Source organism: Agelaius tricolor, unplaced genomic scaffold (genome assembly GCF_023055355.1).
Source record: "Agelaius tricolor isolate 1412-34295 unplaced genomic scaffold, bAgeTri1.0.p SCAF_10, whole genome shotgun sequence".
In the NCBI taxonomy this organism is placed as follows: Eukaryota; Metazoa; Chordata; class Aves; order Passeriformes; family Icteridae; genus Agelaius; species Agelaius tricolor.
In genome coordinates, this window is record NW_027269270.1 from 26,288,079 (window position 1) to 26,305,022 (window position 16,944).

The 16,944-nt window shown below is 39.8% G+C and overlaps 1 protein-coding gene across 14 annotated transcripts in view; it reads left to right on the top strand.

Moving 5' to 3' along the window:
* Positions 1 to 16,944, top strand: part of KALRN (kalirin RhoGEF kinase) — a 465,290-nt gene that overhangs the window by 255,002 nt on the left and 193,344 nt on the right. For all 14 annotated transcript variants that reach the window (XM_071435302.1, XM_071435301.1, XM_071435303.1 and 11 more), the window contains one exon: positions 14,359 to 14,550. In XM_071435302.1, the coding sequence (XP_071291403.1) occupies positions 14,359 to 14,550 (192 nt within the window). The remainder of the gene's footprint in view (positions 1 to 14,358; positions 14,551 to 16,944) is intronic.

Here is a 16,944-nt window from a genome sequence, read left to right on the forward strand (position 1 = left end):
ACTGGAGACTGAGCGTGGCCATCAGAGTTCATGGGGTTTGTCCAGAGCAGCAGCTCTTGGTTCAGGCCTTGTGTCTAGAACAGATTTGATGTAGGTACAGGGCTGGATCCTCTATTCCTCACTTTGAAAATTTATGGGATCCATTTTGCCAAGGCATAAATGCAGTGCAGAAGACTCTTCTTGAATTATTGCAAAGGAGAAGAGCCAGACAAAATGTGAGAAAAATGCTGGACTTTGCACTCTGGCATTTGGGAAGCCATTCAAATGTTCTTGGGTGTCTGTGCTTGCCTTCCTCTAAGATAGCTTTGGAAGATGAGGATTAAACACCTGAACACTGGCTTTGTACCATCAAAGTTAACCTTTGTGTACATGCACAGTTCCTTTAAGATTCCATTCTTCCTTTTATTCATCTCAGGGAGGTAAATGTATTTTCTACAAGTGAAGGCTTTTGACAGAGACCTTGAAAGCCAAAGGCCTGAATCAGCTATAAGAAATCAAAGCTCTGATGATGTTCTTCATCTAACAAGCAATTTGTTCTCCAATATTTCTTTTTAGAGTATTCTCTTCCTCCACTGTGCTGTTCCTAAAATACTGACAGTTCAGAGTTTTTGAAAAGCTCTTGCAGATAAGCAGAATTTTAGGTGCAAATATGTTGAGAAAAATACAGTTACATTGTTTGTCATGTGAAATATCCAGAGAATCTGGTAAGAAATTTTGCAGGTAAAAATAGTATTCTGTGACCTCTCAGTCCCACATAGTTTTACTTAACTGCTTTAAAACTATGTGTGGTAATGGAATAGTCAGTCCAAAGCTGAATTGCAAACAGCTACTTGTTTGGCCTTCAGGATAAAAATCTAGTGCTTTCCCATACAAATTCCAGCTCTGTTGGATGTCGTTGTTCTACAGTTTGGCATGAAGTTCAGTACTGATGTAAAACAGCTAGAAATAAATTAAGAGTCCATGTTGATAATGAGCACTTAGGAAGCATTGTCCTAGGGTGGGTTTTTTAATTTTTATTTTGTTTCACTTCTTACAATTTTATGACCTATCTGGTTGTTGAAAGGAGTAGCCTGCTGGGCATACTGGGTTTTTCACTTTGGGTTGAGTGACTAAAATCCTATGAAGGATGAAATATTAAGCCAAAACAGAGAGAAGCAGACAATTAAACCTGGTGAGAAATATGCTCAACATTGGCAATAATAACTGTACTTTCAGTAATACCAAATCTTTTTTTAAATAACAGAAGCATGAGACAGGCAACAAAAAATCAGGCCTACTCTTATTTTCATCATCCTTTACATGGCCATTAGCAAGTTCTGAAGCTAGAATCTGCATTTTCCTGTTCACTTAATTTATGTAAATGTATTCACTTCTAGACAAAGAGGAAAAAATGCCCACTGGCAGCAGATTACACAGACCTTTGTATCATGGTGCAAGAGCTCCAGAACTCCTGGTTTCTTCTCCTGGCTGGCATCAGACTCTATCTGGCAGGCACAGACAGCAGAGATCAGTGGAACTGCCACTACATGGGCTGTCTGTGGAGGTTACCTAGGGCCTGCTGGATCCAAATGTGTCTAAGAGCTTACCCAGGGGCTGGATAGTTTATCATGGGAGCCGTGGTACCACTCTGAGCATGAAGCCTCTGGGTGACCCGGGACTGATCTGCAGTGCAAGAGCAGAGATACTGGACTGGGTCTGCACAGCCTGGGCCAGGAGCCTTTCTGGGAAAGGTTGGGCAGATTGCCTGGCTCAGATGTGAGGCTGTGGGGGCTTGACTGCCACACCTAAGTCAGAACAGGGCATATGAGACATGTTTTCCCTGAGGAGGTGTGAAGGGAGGACTCTTCAGAGCACATTGTGGATCTCAGTCCCGTGGAGACTCCGGTAGCAGCAGCCTGGCAAATCTTGTGGAAGCAATGGAATTGAACTGGTGGCCAGTGGTACTCCATGATCTATTGGTAGTGGGGAATCTCTTTGTAGACAGGCTTTATAATGGCACAGAGGTTTTCCTGGCAGTTGTGTGATGGGCTGTATCTATTATGCCATGTCTTTGAGTTTGCATTTCAGTGTATTTCTTCTCCAGCTCAAGATGATTTTCTTTCCTATTTCTTCTCTACCAAAATCACTTGACAGCTGGATCTTTTCATTAAATCTCCTGCACCATGATTCACAATCCAAATGCTCCCTATAAAATCTTAAGTCTTGGCAAGAAAGTGCAATTTTTTACAATTGCCAGGAGCTAGCTTCCTATCACCAGTTTATTTGGGTAGGCTTATTTTTGTGTCTTTAAAATATCATCCCTTAATTCCCTGTAAATGCATTATGCTGTTCCCATGGCAAAAATGGGAGACAATGAAGCTATTTAAGAAATATATATTTTTAATTCTGGAGGTTCTGGAAAACAGAATTTCTATGGTGTGGTGAATTCTGAGATTTTGAACTAATTTCTTTTTGAATCAGAAGATGGCCAATGTTTCCTAAAGAAGATAAATCCTGGAATTTATTTTTTTAGGGCTCAAAAGTTCTTAAAGAGAACACTGGAAAATTATAGCACTGATATGCTATACTTATATAAAAGAAGTACTATAAATATATTCAATATGATACTGATGTATCAACTGAATAAACCTAGAGCTGAAACAAAAGGTATTTACCTCTGACAATTTTGGTGAAATATACCCACTTTAAAAAAAACACTGCTGTTCTGACTGACCTGTCTGTATTGATGAAAACCATCATCATCTAAAGGCTTTTAAAACTTTCTGGTCATTTTTCTTTGTGCTCTTCTTATTGGCAGGTCAGTGGGTTATCAAACTGTACCTTATCGATTCCAGAAGATTGATTGTAGCAATGTCCAAGTCTCATTTGTAATGGTGGTGGACTGGTACTCTTCAATTTCTTGTAGCTATTGATAATGGGAAGGCTCCAGGGGACAGGAGTGACACTGTGAATTGTATCAGCATTTTTACTTTGTGATTCTGTTCTAGTGCAGTAGAAGGAGCTGCCCCAGGCTGTGCTGCTGCCTCTGGGCCAGCCAGTGATGGCTTTAGGAGAATGGCACAAGTGGTTATGACATTGCTGCCCATCACAAATATACTGCTTTGCTGGTAAAGAGGAAATTTAATGTAGATTAATCCAATATCACAGATTTGTATGCAGTAACAGAGCAAAACAATTTTCAAGGACAGATTTTAAGTATTTGTTATCATTGTGCAAATTTTCTGGAAATAGACTGAGTTCCATTGATCACTCTGCTGCACCAGATTTAGAACACAATCACACTTCCAATTTCAGATACATTGCTTATAATTAACTTGTTCTGAAGAGTGGAGAATCCACTCTGATGTCTCTACACTGCAGAGAAGCTGCTTGGCAGTGTGATTGTGCCTCTCTTATTTCCCCATCATGGATCCCTAATTGTCCAGATGAAGGATGTTCCTCATCAGGTGTTTGAATTGTCTAAGAACTACACTTGCATTATGAGACTATTACAGAGGTTATATACTGATTATATATAGATTGAAAGTATTCAACCATCTTTTTATTGTATATAAACCTACTTTTAAAATTTACTTTCCTGTGATAGTGTTCAGGTCTCAATTTCCCCTGTATAAAGATAGAGCAACCTCAGTGGATTTACAGAGTACTTTTGGAATTACATGTGTGAATAGGGACAAAAAAATCCTAATGTGCATATAAATAATTCACTTGTTGATTCAGTGCTTGTAACCCAGCCATTAATGTTGCCCTCCATAGCTGTGGTCTGTGAGGTCTGGTTTTGCATAACCAAATCCCAAGGAAGCACTGCTTTGTGTCACTGTGGAAATGGCTTCTGGTTTGAGGCATTCAGGCACCTTTGTTTAGTGTCTGGTTCAGAGCACCACCACATGCAGAAATACAGAGCTCTCTCCTGCTTTCCTGAGCTGGGGAGAGAAATTCTATGGTTGACATGAGAAAAGCAGGCAGAATCAGCCTTCTCCTGCTTTTACATTTGAAATGAATCTTGTTTGGAGAGAAAGAAATTGCAGAATTTGCAAGAAGTCAGGAACTGAGACAAGAGGTGTCTCTGAACTGTCAATGAGCACATGCACACGTGTTAGTTTAGCATGACTGCCTGTTTTAGTATGCAGCTGATAGAATGGAAACCACTGTGTGCTCCAGAACAATAGCACTGGCTCCTATTACCATACAACTCTCATTTTTATCAGGGTGTTTTGTGCAATTCATGAGATTTTTGTCAGTGCTATTTTTTTTCTGTGCAGCATAGGTGAGTCTTTGTGACATTGGTGAGATCCCCAGCTCAGCAGCAAGCAGAGAGCTGAGCCTGCTGTTGCCTCCTCTGGAGTCATGTCAAGGCTCAGTTCAGAAGTGCACAGTGTAAAAGGGTGGCTGTGACTCCTTAGGATCAGGGAATGGGATGTGTCAGCTGCAGTGAGTGCACTGTGGGGTGGAATGAAGGGTGTTCCTGCTTGGGGAGGAGAGATGGCTGAGAACATTGGGGTTTGGCTTCTGGCTCCTGGTTATTTTGCCCGTGGCCAAGATTTATGTTGACAACCAGAGCTTGGATTTGTCAATGCCCACATATCAAAGTTGAGTGCAGGAAGGACTGGAAACCTGCAGTGCTCCACAGTGGGGAAGGGTCTGGTATCATCTGAGTCTTATTTTCTGTTGTCTTCTTGGGTTTGTTTTATGCTTAAAATAGATCTAATTGAAACCTCTTAAAATCAAAGGTGTCTTTTGGGGTTTGTTTCAGGTTCAAAATAGACCTTCTTGGGTTTGTTTTAGGCTTAAAATAGACCTAATTGAAACCTCTTTAAAATCAAAGGTAGGTGTTTGTTCCCACCAATTAAAAGTGGCTCAGATAAATACAACCTAGTCAGGAATGCATTCAGACCATTTGTCCTTTGGAAAAAAAAAACCTTTTCTGATTCAAGGGGGAGAGCTGCTCCTCCCAGTTGCAGGCTCCTTCCCAAAGGATTCACAGTTTTATCTGTGCCTCAGCACAGCCCCTCAGTGCACACTGAATGATGGGCACTGCTCAGGCTTCACTGCTCTGTCATGCACAGGAAACCAAAGAGGAGAGAAGCAGCCCCACAGCACGGCCAGGGCTGTGCAGCCACGCTGAAATGCCAGTCATCTCTCCTGAGAGTGCTCCCCTGGGGTGGGGAATTGGGTCACTAGGTCATTCAACCATTCAAATTTAGGTTTTTTATAGGCACGTGTGAATGTGGGATAGGAAAAAAAAGAGATATTTCAGAGTACAGAGCAGAATCGGATTTGTGTGCTGACATCAGGATGTGAAAAAAGGAGATTATTTTGGGATGAGAATGCTGGGAGGAATGGGAGTTGCTGTTTGGACCTGCTGGACATGCCTCCAGGGTGGGGTTTGGCAAAGGTACAGCAGGCAGAGAGAGATCAAAAGACAATTCAAAGAGAATTTCTGTGATCTTTGTTTTTGTCTCATGTCATGGCCAGTCTTATCCTTTGGGGGATGATTTGAGATTTTTGAAGGAGATTGGATAGGGAGAAGGAAGGACTCAGCAACACTAAATAAAGAATACATTAGAAAGCTGGCAGGATTTTTTTAACAGTAAAAAATATGGCAGATGTTGACTATAGGGGCAGTATCTCATATGCCTGCAATATTCATGGAGATCTACTACTTGCCAGAAGCCAGTATGTTTTATAGCATGAAAATTTCTGGTGGGAATGCCTCTGTACCAGATCTCTCACTGTAAGTCATTATTAAGATATATTTATCTCAGATCATGTGTGGCCCCCTAATAAGAGCCAGAAATAAAACCATGATATCTTTCTAAATCTTTGTTTTGCTTATGGATAAGCTGAATTGAATTTCATTCACACAGTAGAACACATTTTTATAGTGCACCCCATATGAGTGCTTTCTGGCCAACATGAAAAATGTTAGTTCCTGTCTGGAACTTTTCTGAAGTATAGGAATAAGTCTGGTATAAAATAAATAAAAAGGTCTGTTACTTCTAGGGTAGTGAAACCTCCCTCCATTTTTCCTCAATTTAAGTAGGCAATACTTCCTAGGTGTTACAAGATATTTTAATATTTTGAAGTTTTAGGGAAGACAAAGCCTTTAGTCCATCCTGCTTTGGTGGCACCTCTGAAGAACTAATTTGATGGGTAAGCCATACAGACAGTTCACATGTCAGGGAAGTAACAGTGGTGAAAAATTGGTTTATAAATCTAATAGGATTCAGAGAATAGTTTCTACTCATTTGAAACAAATTCCAATGTGTAAACCATGACAGAGAGATGAATTAATGTTGACAATGAAGAGATTCTGAATCCAAAGGAACTGTCTAGCTGACCTGCTCCTAAAGATGCTCAGCTAGAACAAGGAGGTGAAGTAAAAAGTTACTTCAATTTTAACTGAAGCTGAGGGAGACTGTTTTATTATTATAGATAGCAGAGGGGCATTCTCCATGCAATTATCTGAGGTCCAGAGAGCAGGGAGATGAGGATGGATGTTATCTGAGTGGTGGGCAGGTGATGTGTTTCTTGTTGGCAGAGTATGTTGAGAAACCCCCTTTTGCCAAATGGAAATACCCAAATTGTGAACAGAAGTGTTGGTGTTTTATTCTAATTGCATGTTTGTTTCTGGCAGGCAATGTATTGAATTGTGAGGTTTATTCTGGAAAGAAATTGATTTTTTTTTTAAATGATGACTTTTTAAGTGATTCTTTGCTAGAAGTTAAATTTAACAGGACAAATTGGAGGGACCCAGGAGAACCAAGGGGTTCCCTCTGAATCTCAAGGGAGTATAGACAGTGCTCGGAGATGGCACCACAGGATGTGATGCTCTCACTGAGAGCATCTGGGCTGGTGCACAGGAGCTGATGCAATGCAGCATGTCAGGGAGGAAATCTATATTTCAAAGGAGCAGCAGCAAAAATTTAATTAAATCTCTGCATCCTTCCTCAGGTAGCAGCAGTGCACTGACCGTGCTAAAATGATGTGGCGTATCTTCCTCTGTATTTTTCCTGCCAGCAATCAGTTTGCTTGTCAGAGGTGGCCTTTCACTTATGGAAAAAAAAAAAAATAGAAAAATGGCTGCAAATCTGGAGGTCCTGTGATGCATTAGTAGTACACTTACCTTTTTGCAGCAGCCTGTGTTGTTTTTGTCATATATTACCAGAGAAAAAGAATGATTGTTATGTGATGTATATGCAGCACTGCATTGTGCTCAGTATTCAGCTGTGTATGAATTCTTAAGCTGAAAGATCAGGAGAATGTGGGTTAAAGTTTTGCCAAATTTTCTTCTGTTAAACATTATCTCATTCTGTGAAAGGTTCCATGCCACTCCAAATGGATTTCAGGAAAGGTGTTATAACCTATCTTCATATTAATGGAAATAAGAGCATAGCTGAGCCAAGGTAGTGGTTGTGGAAGAAATGGAGAGGAAATGCTTTGCTGTCTTATTTAAAGTGGGTTTTATAAAAATATAGGCACAGAATTCACATTCTCACAAGTTTATTTCTGCTTTTGGTTTCAAGGCAGCCATGATGCCAGTTGTATTTGGTGCTGGCTTTTCCCAGTGCTGCTGACAGTCCAAAGCCTTTTATTACTATTGTTGCAGTGTCTTTGAAATCTCCAAACCAGGAGCATGATATTAAACCCAGAATGCCTGGAGTTATTTCAATTCCAGAGACCAACCAGACTTGATAAAGCTGTCATGATTGCACTCATGTCTGTAGGGCTCAGGAAAGATGTGATCTGAGCTTTTGGGACAGCAAACAATACCATGCCCTCCCTCCTGGATTGCTGGCTCACCTTGGAGCTGCTCCATGTTTATTTCTCCACCTGCCTTCCCTTTTTCCCCTATCATAAAGAAGTTGTGGAGCTTTGCTGTGAACCACCTGGGTTTTCTGATGATATGAATCATTTAAGAAGTTTTCAAAAGGAGCTGCATTTCACTCCTGTCAGTCTGCCTTCTTGTGCTCCCTTGTCATTTCCACAAAAGAAAATGCTTTCCGCATTTTTGCTGAATTTGAAAGGCTCAGTTACCATTCAGTCACTTGAGCAGCTCTCAGTTGTAACTCTGCAAGTTACTCAATTATGAAATTGGGCAGTGATAATTCTGTTTTAGTGGTACACTCAGTGTGTTGGATAACACCAAGCAGTATGAGTTTGGTTTCATGTTTGGCACCACAACTACTGTTTTGTTGTCTTCATTGTCCTTCTTTCCTTTCTTCTGCTCACTTTTATATTCCTGTTCCTGTACTAGGGTGTTCCCAAGTTAAAGGACCAAGCTATTTCATGGATATTACCAAAGATAGAATACTAGAATAAAACCTAGCCAATAATCATCAATTTCAGGTATCTTCCCTAATGCCTATAGATCCTTGTAAAGACCATAAAATATTGGAAGAGCAGTATTTCATCATCTCATTTTAATATTCTGTTTGGATATGCTTTCACCAGATGACCAGTAAGGTGAGAGAAAATAAAAACTGAAATAGCTTTATAAGCACAAAATGAGCCTACATGTAATTCTCTTTCCCAGCTGTCCACCTCTCTTGGTCTCAGGATGACACTGAAGATGGTTGAGAAGTGGAGATCTTTGCCAAGCAAACTTTTCTTCTTTGTGTGCTTGTACTGTATGCACACAGACGTGCATCTATGTGTGTTTATGTACTTATTATTATTGGATGAGATGTGTGATTTTAATTGTAATTTAAACCATTGTTTCACTATATATTTCACTGGCATTTCATTGAATAATGGTTGTGATCACACTGGAGTTAATTAGCAAATTCAAATAATAAATTAATCTCGGTTTGTATGTGAACCCTGAGGGAAAATTATAAATAAAAGTAACAATACACAGAAAAATATCTGGTCCTTCACAATGGTCAGTGAGGATTCTGGGTTATATCCACCTTGTTATTCCTGGGAATATTTAATATCTAATAAATACTGAAAAATGCCATATGTTTGTATTTAAAACATATATATACACAATATATTATACATAATATTTTATGCAATTCACTGAAATAATGGCATTTATGGAGTTGTAAAGTAGTGATTAGTATCAGCATGATATCAGTGCAAGGAGAACTGGGGTGACATTATGACAAGGAAAACTAAGGATGAATTGCCATTTTCAAGGAAGAACAGTCTGAAGAAGAAGGTGCTGATGGAAATTTCATTAGCCTGGATATTTTTTTAAAAGGTCCATTCTAGTTTATAGTGGAGACCAATCTTGAACTGACAGAGTGAGTGGCTGCATTACCTCAGAGAGATATTCTGCCTGTAACTTCTGTAACTGTAATTCCTGGTAAGTCTGTTTTGAATTACAACCACAGAGTACAAGTAAGAATATCAGTCTTGATTTGATTATGTGCAATTCAAATGGAATAAAATCACAACTTATATTAGATCATCATATGCACTTAGCCTTTGCCCTTCTTAAGGGAGGAGAAATTTTGACAAAGATGGATGCTTTGTTAAACCCCAGATTTATCTATCAAAGAAATGTTTCATTGTGGTCACTTATTTTGGCTTTAGAATATCAAGTTACTAAAGATATAATTCTTCAAAAAGGCCTGACTGTGAGATCACTTAACCTCAACAAATACTGGAGCTAATTTTAATGAAGTAGCTTGAGCAAAGAATCTGATAGCAGTAACTGAGCTTTATAATTAAGGGTAACAATAGTTTATAAGGCTTGACAAGAACTGCAGAATCAGCTCTGTTATTATAGTTTTGCCAAAGTGAATCGTGCTGTAGTTTTGTTGGGCAGGAATTCTACTCGCTGTCTATGCACAGAACAGGTACCAGTCCTCCAGAGTTCTATTTTTAGCCCTTTGCCATTTTTTCTCTCCTGTGATCTTGAGGAGATGGTTAGAAGGCTGACCCAGTTCTCCCTGAAGTCAGTAAAATCCTTTTTACTGTTTTCAGTAAGAGATGGATCAGGCTTTGAACTTTGTCTCAAGTTCCCAGCAGGAGTGCTGATACAGACATTTCATCTTTGGTACTGGAGAGTCACGACTCTAAAGAACATAAGGGAGATATCACATCAGAGAAAGCCTAATAAGTCTCCTAAACTTCAGCCTGCAGGCATAATGAGGGATTCACATCACTAGTCTTTAGTCAAGAATATCAGGTCTAAGCTAGTCCTCTTTCTCTCTCTAGTTGGTACTTCCTGGCCTCCAGAGGTGCCTTCTCTTCCATGCCTTTTTCATGGCAAAACCCAGCTGACAAAGCTCTCTGAGTCAATACAAGGAACCTTTGCCTGGAACTGCCTTGCACAGCCCCAGAACTTGGTCAATACACACTAGTGCTGCCTAATCCCCCTTATCTCAACATCTACTTGGGAAGTGAGGTCTGAGGTATGTAGTTTGTGTTTAATGTGATCATGTGCCTGATCACCTGCCCTGTTCCCCCCTCCATGTTTTTCCTGATGTTTACAACAAACATCTTTCTCTGGCTGGTGGGAATGGCTCACCACAATTTGGAGAACTCAGAGACAGTTACCATGAAAATCCCTCAAATAAAATAAACAACTGTAAAAGAGTGTGCAGGGGCAGATTGTTCTGGAAAAAAATTGTCCAGATTAAGGACATGAACTTTTCCCTAGACTATCACTAGACACAGCTATTTTCAATGTAATCAGCCTAAAAACATGCAGCAATAAACTACTTACATGTGCAGTTCCTAGCAGTAGATAAAAACTACATGGAATAATTTTCTATAAACACACACGGGCCAAAACCAAAATGCTGTGCTAAACTGATTGATACCTTAAAAATGTGAAGAAGTTCACAAAGAGATAGATAGATGGCTAGATAGATAGATAGATTGATAGATATTTCCTTGTGTTTGCAGGTTTCATGATTGAAATAGGTCATTATGCAAAGATTGGTCTACAAATATTATTAAGAGATATAAGGTGGAAGTTGATTTTGTATATGAAATGTTGCAGAAGTGTGGAATGCCAGTTAGCAGTTCACCGAGAATTTCAAGGGTTTGCACATGCACAGTTCTCTCATGGGTTAAGACAATATTAAAAAAAATGCCACACAACCCTAAAACTTCAGAAAGCATATAATTTTATAACTCATGGATTTTTTTTTCTGCCAGATGTCAGAAGGGCTGGGAATCTGAGATAACCTCTTTTGGATGGGGATGGAGGGACAAGGAGGCATTTTATGCTTTTCTTCATTGTAGAACTTAATTCTCTCTTGGATTCTCACCCTGCCTGATCCAGGGTTATGTCACACCAAAAAAGCAGAATGTGCCTCAAACAAATAAATAAAATAAGGGTCTGTACCCCAAAGAGCTTATTAACAAGAGATCAAGCTCAAGATGAAAATGTAGGGAGCAGGGAGGCAGTGCAGCATTATAGCATCAACCAGAATGAAGCTCTCAGCTTCAACAGCACTTTGGTTCAATGCCTGTGGAGCAATAGATGTACATAAAAATATTTGATATGTGTAACAACATCTGGTGTGATTTATGTGCACTTTAAGCAAACAAACAGAAGAGAAGTAGAGCAAGCCCTCAGCAAATGAGTAACCTCTGGCTTATTTGGCCTGTGCTGTGTGCACATCTCGACAGCTGATGAGGGAGGACAGTCCTTTCATGAGTACATCAAGCTCAGGAGTTCAAGGCGAGGGTGGTTAACTCCCAAATGTGGCTGATTATCTGAAACGTATCTAAATCCCTTAAGTTTGCAACAGTGAGCTGGAAATCTCTCAGCACCAGGCCTTCCTTCTAGAATGACAGGAATATAATCATTAGTTGTTTCTCCTGTCATAAACTGCACCTGTTTTAAAATCCCGACACTTACCTGTGACCTCAGTGGACAAAGACAGAAAAAGAGGTGAAGAAAAATGTCTCCATACTCAAAATGCACTTTGTTCAAGCCTTTTGTGCAGGACACATTTATGCAAACACATCCAAAATTAGGTATGCATTCTTTAGGGAAGCATCCCTGCGTGCTGACAGTGCCTGTCACAGCCCAGGTTAAACACTGAGTGTGGCTCCTTCCACACCCCATCAGCTTCCCTGCAGAAAATCCCCTTTGCCTTTGGAAAACCTTGTACAATGCAAAGGGCTGCTACAACTTTTTTGGTCTGTGCAGTAAGGCCAGAGCCTCTGTTGAGGCCAGTCTGCTTTCTTCTCCCCCAAAGGCTAGGGTCCAGCCTATACACTTTTCACCACTGTATTCACATTTGGTCATTGTATCTGTGAGCTCAACTCATCCACAGGTAATTTAACATAGCACATGTTGGAGTCAGTAAACTGTGTGGCTTTCAGCAGAGATGGACCTAAATGTCTCAGGGATAAATGCAGTAAATCTGGGTCCATACTTTATTTCAACAAAACTGTTTTGTGTTCCAAATCTGTGCCACAAGGAGAGAGGGAAGGCACTTACAGGTACACAAAATAATACATATAAAAGCAGGAACAGTCTTATGCTCAGGGAGCTGGACTGGTGTGTGAGTTGTTGTAGTGGTAATGTGTGAAAAACACTGGTGTGGACTAGACTGTGAAAAAATTGTGCTAGCTCTGGCATCTGCTCCAAATACTATTGGAAGGGAATCATTCAGAAAGGTTACTGTTAAGTGAAACTGGACCCTAATTCAAATCACATTAAATGGAACATTTTTTACAAACTCTCAGCTAAAGAGGTTTCCAAAAAATGATTATTAAAACATAAAATTTTGCTGCTGTTAACAGCCTAACCATTACAGCAGTAGCCTGAAAGTGAGGGAATAAAAATTTACTATTGGTAACAAAACTGTCTCAAGTATGTTCTTCACAGTCCAAAAGGAGAAATGCAAATACCAGATATTTATAGTCAGCCCTCAAAAAATGAACAGTGAATGAGATGTTTTCTTTTTGCTTTTTTATAACTGGAAATATTTTCCTCCATTAAACACTCGGAGGTCGGTGCTCCATCTCTGTACTGAACATTTTCTCAAACAACAACTGTTGACTGCAGCAGGACATTATCTAAGTAGGAACAACATGGCTTGATCCATTGCTTTATTTTTGACAGTGTTTGTGTAATGCTCAGAAATACCTGTGTGTCTACAGTTTTACAGGTATTTTGTGTGTATGTATCAAGTTAATGCATTTTTAAACTGAGGAGGATTTTGACAAGGAAGGTGCTACAATTCTGCTATTGAAGCAGAGGTTAAAATTCCCAGTGAAAGCAGTCTCAAGCCAATGCCAAGCAGTTCCAAAGATGTAGCCCAGTAATGGAAACACCCTGAAGCTGATATCTTTGTCTCTCCTTGTTTTTGTTAAGTGTTGAATACCAAAGAGCTATTGGCCTCATCTTGAGTGAAGAAAGCTTTTATATGACAGCAAGGGCTGGCTCTGTTTAGTTTGCCTAAGCTGACTAAGGCATAGCTCCATGGTTCTGGAGAAGATGGCTGCACTCACTTTCCATTTTTCCTGTTATTCATGAGACTCTCTCCTGTATTAGTTGAGTGGTGTTTTCCAGAGATGTCAAAAAAAAAATGAGAAAGGATGGGCAGGTAGCTTGAAACCTGAGGCAAGTTGGATGGATTTCCCCTCTCTCACTTGACAGTCTGGCATGTCTTGGGTACATTAATTTGCTTCTGGGTTCTTCTGTTCCCTCTCTGTGAAGCAGGAGTCCTACACCTCATATCATAAAGGCTGTGGCTGTGGGGTAAATGTATTCAGGATAGTGCAGTGTTCAAATTCTTGTGTAATGCAGGGCAGGTACATGCCCTGGGCAAACTGGAACTGAGCATTACTTACTGGCAGCTGCAAGCAAATCACATGGACTCAGTCCATCTGGAAATGGGATGCAGAGCAGTAGACAAGAGAAAAAACCATAGAAGGAGCTTGAAGACATGGTCTATCTCACAAAAGCCAGTGAAAGGCAAATATTTCTTGGGGTTGAGACATCTCTGGCTGCCATGATTACACACTGTAATGTGAGAGCAGTTGGGAGGCCAGTGCAGTGAGCTGGTGGCTGAGTGTCACGTGAGGCACTGCAGCCTTCTGAGCTGGGGAGTCCCACTTGCTTCATGCCATTATCTTTGAGAAATTGCAGGGAACTTGGAAATAAACAAATGGGAAGTCCTATTGCTGTGCCTGGCAGGATTGGGTTGAGGTGGTGTGTTTCAAATAAGAAAAAATTTCATGTGTACTCAGGCATTAGTCTATGTGGCTTTATATGTTCTCCTTTCACAGATGGCAATGCCACTAAGAAATATTGTGATTGTTTTAAAACTCTGGTAATCACTTGCTTTCATGCCTTAAGGATAAACAGCCTCTTTCAGGGGTTTACTTGCCACATTGTATTACTCATACTGTGTTTCTTGCTTTGTTTGCTGGTAGAATACATACACCAATGCAGACAAGCTCTTGGAGGCTGCAGAGCAGCTGGCTCAGACTGGGGAATGTGACCCTGAAGAGATCTATAAAGCAGCCCGGCATCTGGAAGTTCGGATTCAGGACTTTGTCCGGAGGGTGGAACAGAGGAAACTTCTCTTGGACATGTCAGTCTCCTTCCATACCCACACCAAAGAGGTAAGAGGTGCACGAGGGAATTTTGCTGTGTATTGTAGGATGCTGCAAGAGGCTGTCTCTGAAAACTCAGATAACAGAGAAAAGGCATTTTCATCACACAAGGCTGATATTATCCAGTTCATTTCATGCATATGAGTAACTGTTGTAAAGAGGAAATAAAATGTGAATGAAACATATGAATGTTACAGTACACTAAAATATAGCAACACCATCTCCAATGGTGCTTAATCACAACTAGAATGTATTGTTAGAAAGCAAGAATTCTCTTGTAAGAACACTTTAAGTACAAACATGCCAGCAGCATGATCCTCTGAGGATTCCATTTAAATGTACTCTTAATTAATGTATCCAATATCATTATGTGTTACTAGAAATCTTACATTGTTTAATGAGGCAGACTTCAAAACAACTGCTAAAGAAAGAACAGCCACATACTGATACAGTGAATCAGTGAGGACCTGAATAAATGCTGTTTAGTGTAATTGAAAAATATCCAGAGATAAGGCTGACTTGCCAGAGGAGATACAGTGGACAGGACATCAAATGGGAGGCCACTGGGGATGTAATTAAAGCATACTTCACATTTTCTGCAGTCCAAAGGCCGTTCAGTGGTGAGTGACTTTTAAAGATAGGGTTTCTTCTGAGAGAGATGGAATTAGTCAGGATGGTTGTTTTCATGCTCTGCAGCATCTGTTAGTGAAAGCACACTTGATCAGGAAGATACTCTGAGAAGCTGAAAGCTTTGCCTCTGCTTGTTGATTTACATGTTACAAACAAGTTGCATATATCAGGCTTCAGGATGTTGGGGAGCCCCTGAAGTATAAGGTACATGCAAACATTTATTCAGATGTGTATGGAAGATGGAGTTTACAGTTATAGCTGTTGGTACATGAAGGTTTTTCTTTTCTTGCTTCTGTAATTTACTAAAATATCGTTAGCTCTCAGCTTGTGGATAATGCTGTTCTTCCCAGAGTTGCTCAAACACTTGCAGCTATACTGGTTTGCCACTGGGGAAACTTAATTGGTTATTTCCTCTGTAAAAATTATTTCATAAGAGTTTCCTGCTGTGATTAACCTTGATTCACCTATGCAGGTGATGATTAGTAAAAAAAAGACAGTTAGTGGTATTGTGTAGCCTAATTTGGCTTTGGGAAATAAAGCCTCCCTGTATGAAGGAATTGGGATTGCAGTGCATTATCCTCCTGTTCTTCTTCAACAAGAAGGGACTTTGCTTGCTCTACACACCTGGTTTTATTGAGCTCTGTCTTGGTGAATAAAAATGCAGATGTATTAAAAATTAACATTTTTAAAATACTACTTTAAAAACCAATCTTCTATGCTAGCATCAATGCTGTTCTCTAGATGTTAAGAGTAAATGCTAAGTATTTGCTTCATTAAGGTTTTCCTGTGAGACAGATTGGCTCTGTGATGTGTTATTGGAAAGTTCAGTAATTAATTCATGTCATTTTTAAGGAGATCCAGAGTGGACAAACTCTGGGTGCCTCTCTCCTATAAAAGTCCCTTCCAACCCAAACTATTCTATGATTCATGTTGTATTAATCTATTGAGACATAAATGGTGAAAGGGTAAATTAAGTAGGAAGAAATGGTCTTACTGACACTTTTTCTTTTTTTGGAAATATTCTGAAGATCTTCCTGCAATGAACATGTTTCTTCTGACAGTTTTCCTAGCACAGGTTGTGTGAATTGTGAATTTCTGATGTAGTAATTCCCAGGTGTGGATGAGTTCATTGACTGTGAACTTCTCATTCCTTCACCTGTTCTCTGCCCACCTCTTCATCTCCACATGCATCTGCTCAGATTCTCACCACCTGAGAAACTTTAAACTGCTCCTACCTTTTTTCTCTTGTCAAACAAATGTTTCCTTTTGTAGTCAGTCTTCCTGTATTTTCTTAAGGACAATAGATAGTATTGAATTAGGGAGTCATTAAAATGGAGATATCCCTATGGGTAATGTAAGTTCACAGTGGGTTTTTTATACTACAGTAGACTTGAATCACTGCTTATTTCATGTGAAAGCATTAAAGAGGGTCCCTTCTGCTAAACACTGACTCATACAGTTGAAGGAATATCAAAACTACAGTCAATTAAGCATAACAATAATTTTGATATGTTTTTTAAGTGACCTTATTTAACAATATATACAATAGGCTGAAATGAGGACTTTTTGGTGTTGTAATAACACTTTAGAAGCATAAATTGGAAGCAGTGCTTTAAGTGATTGTTCACTCTTGAATAATGTAGGTGTCCTATTGCCATGCCTGTAAACAGGATTTTGTGTGTCCCCCTGTCCTATAGCGTTCCTTATGCTTTTCTAGTTTGTAGTCAATATTTTTGTACCCTTTTGGACAAAGGCATTTCTGGTGTGAGCAGA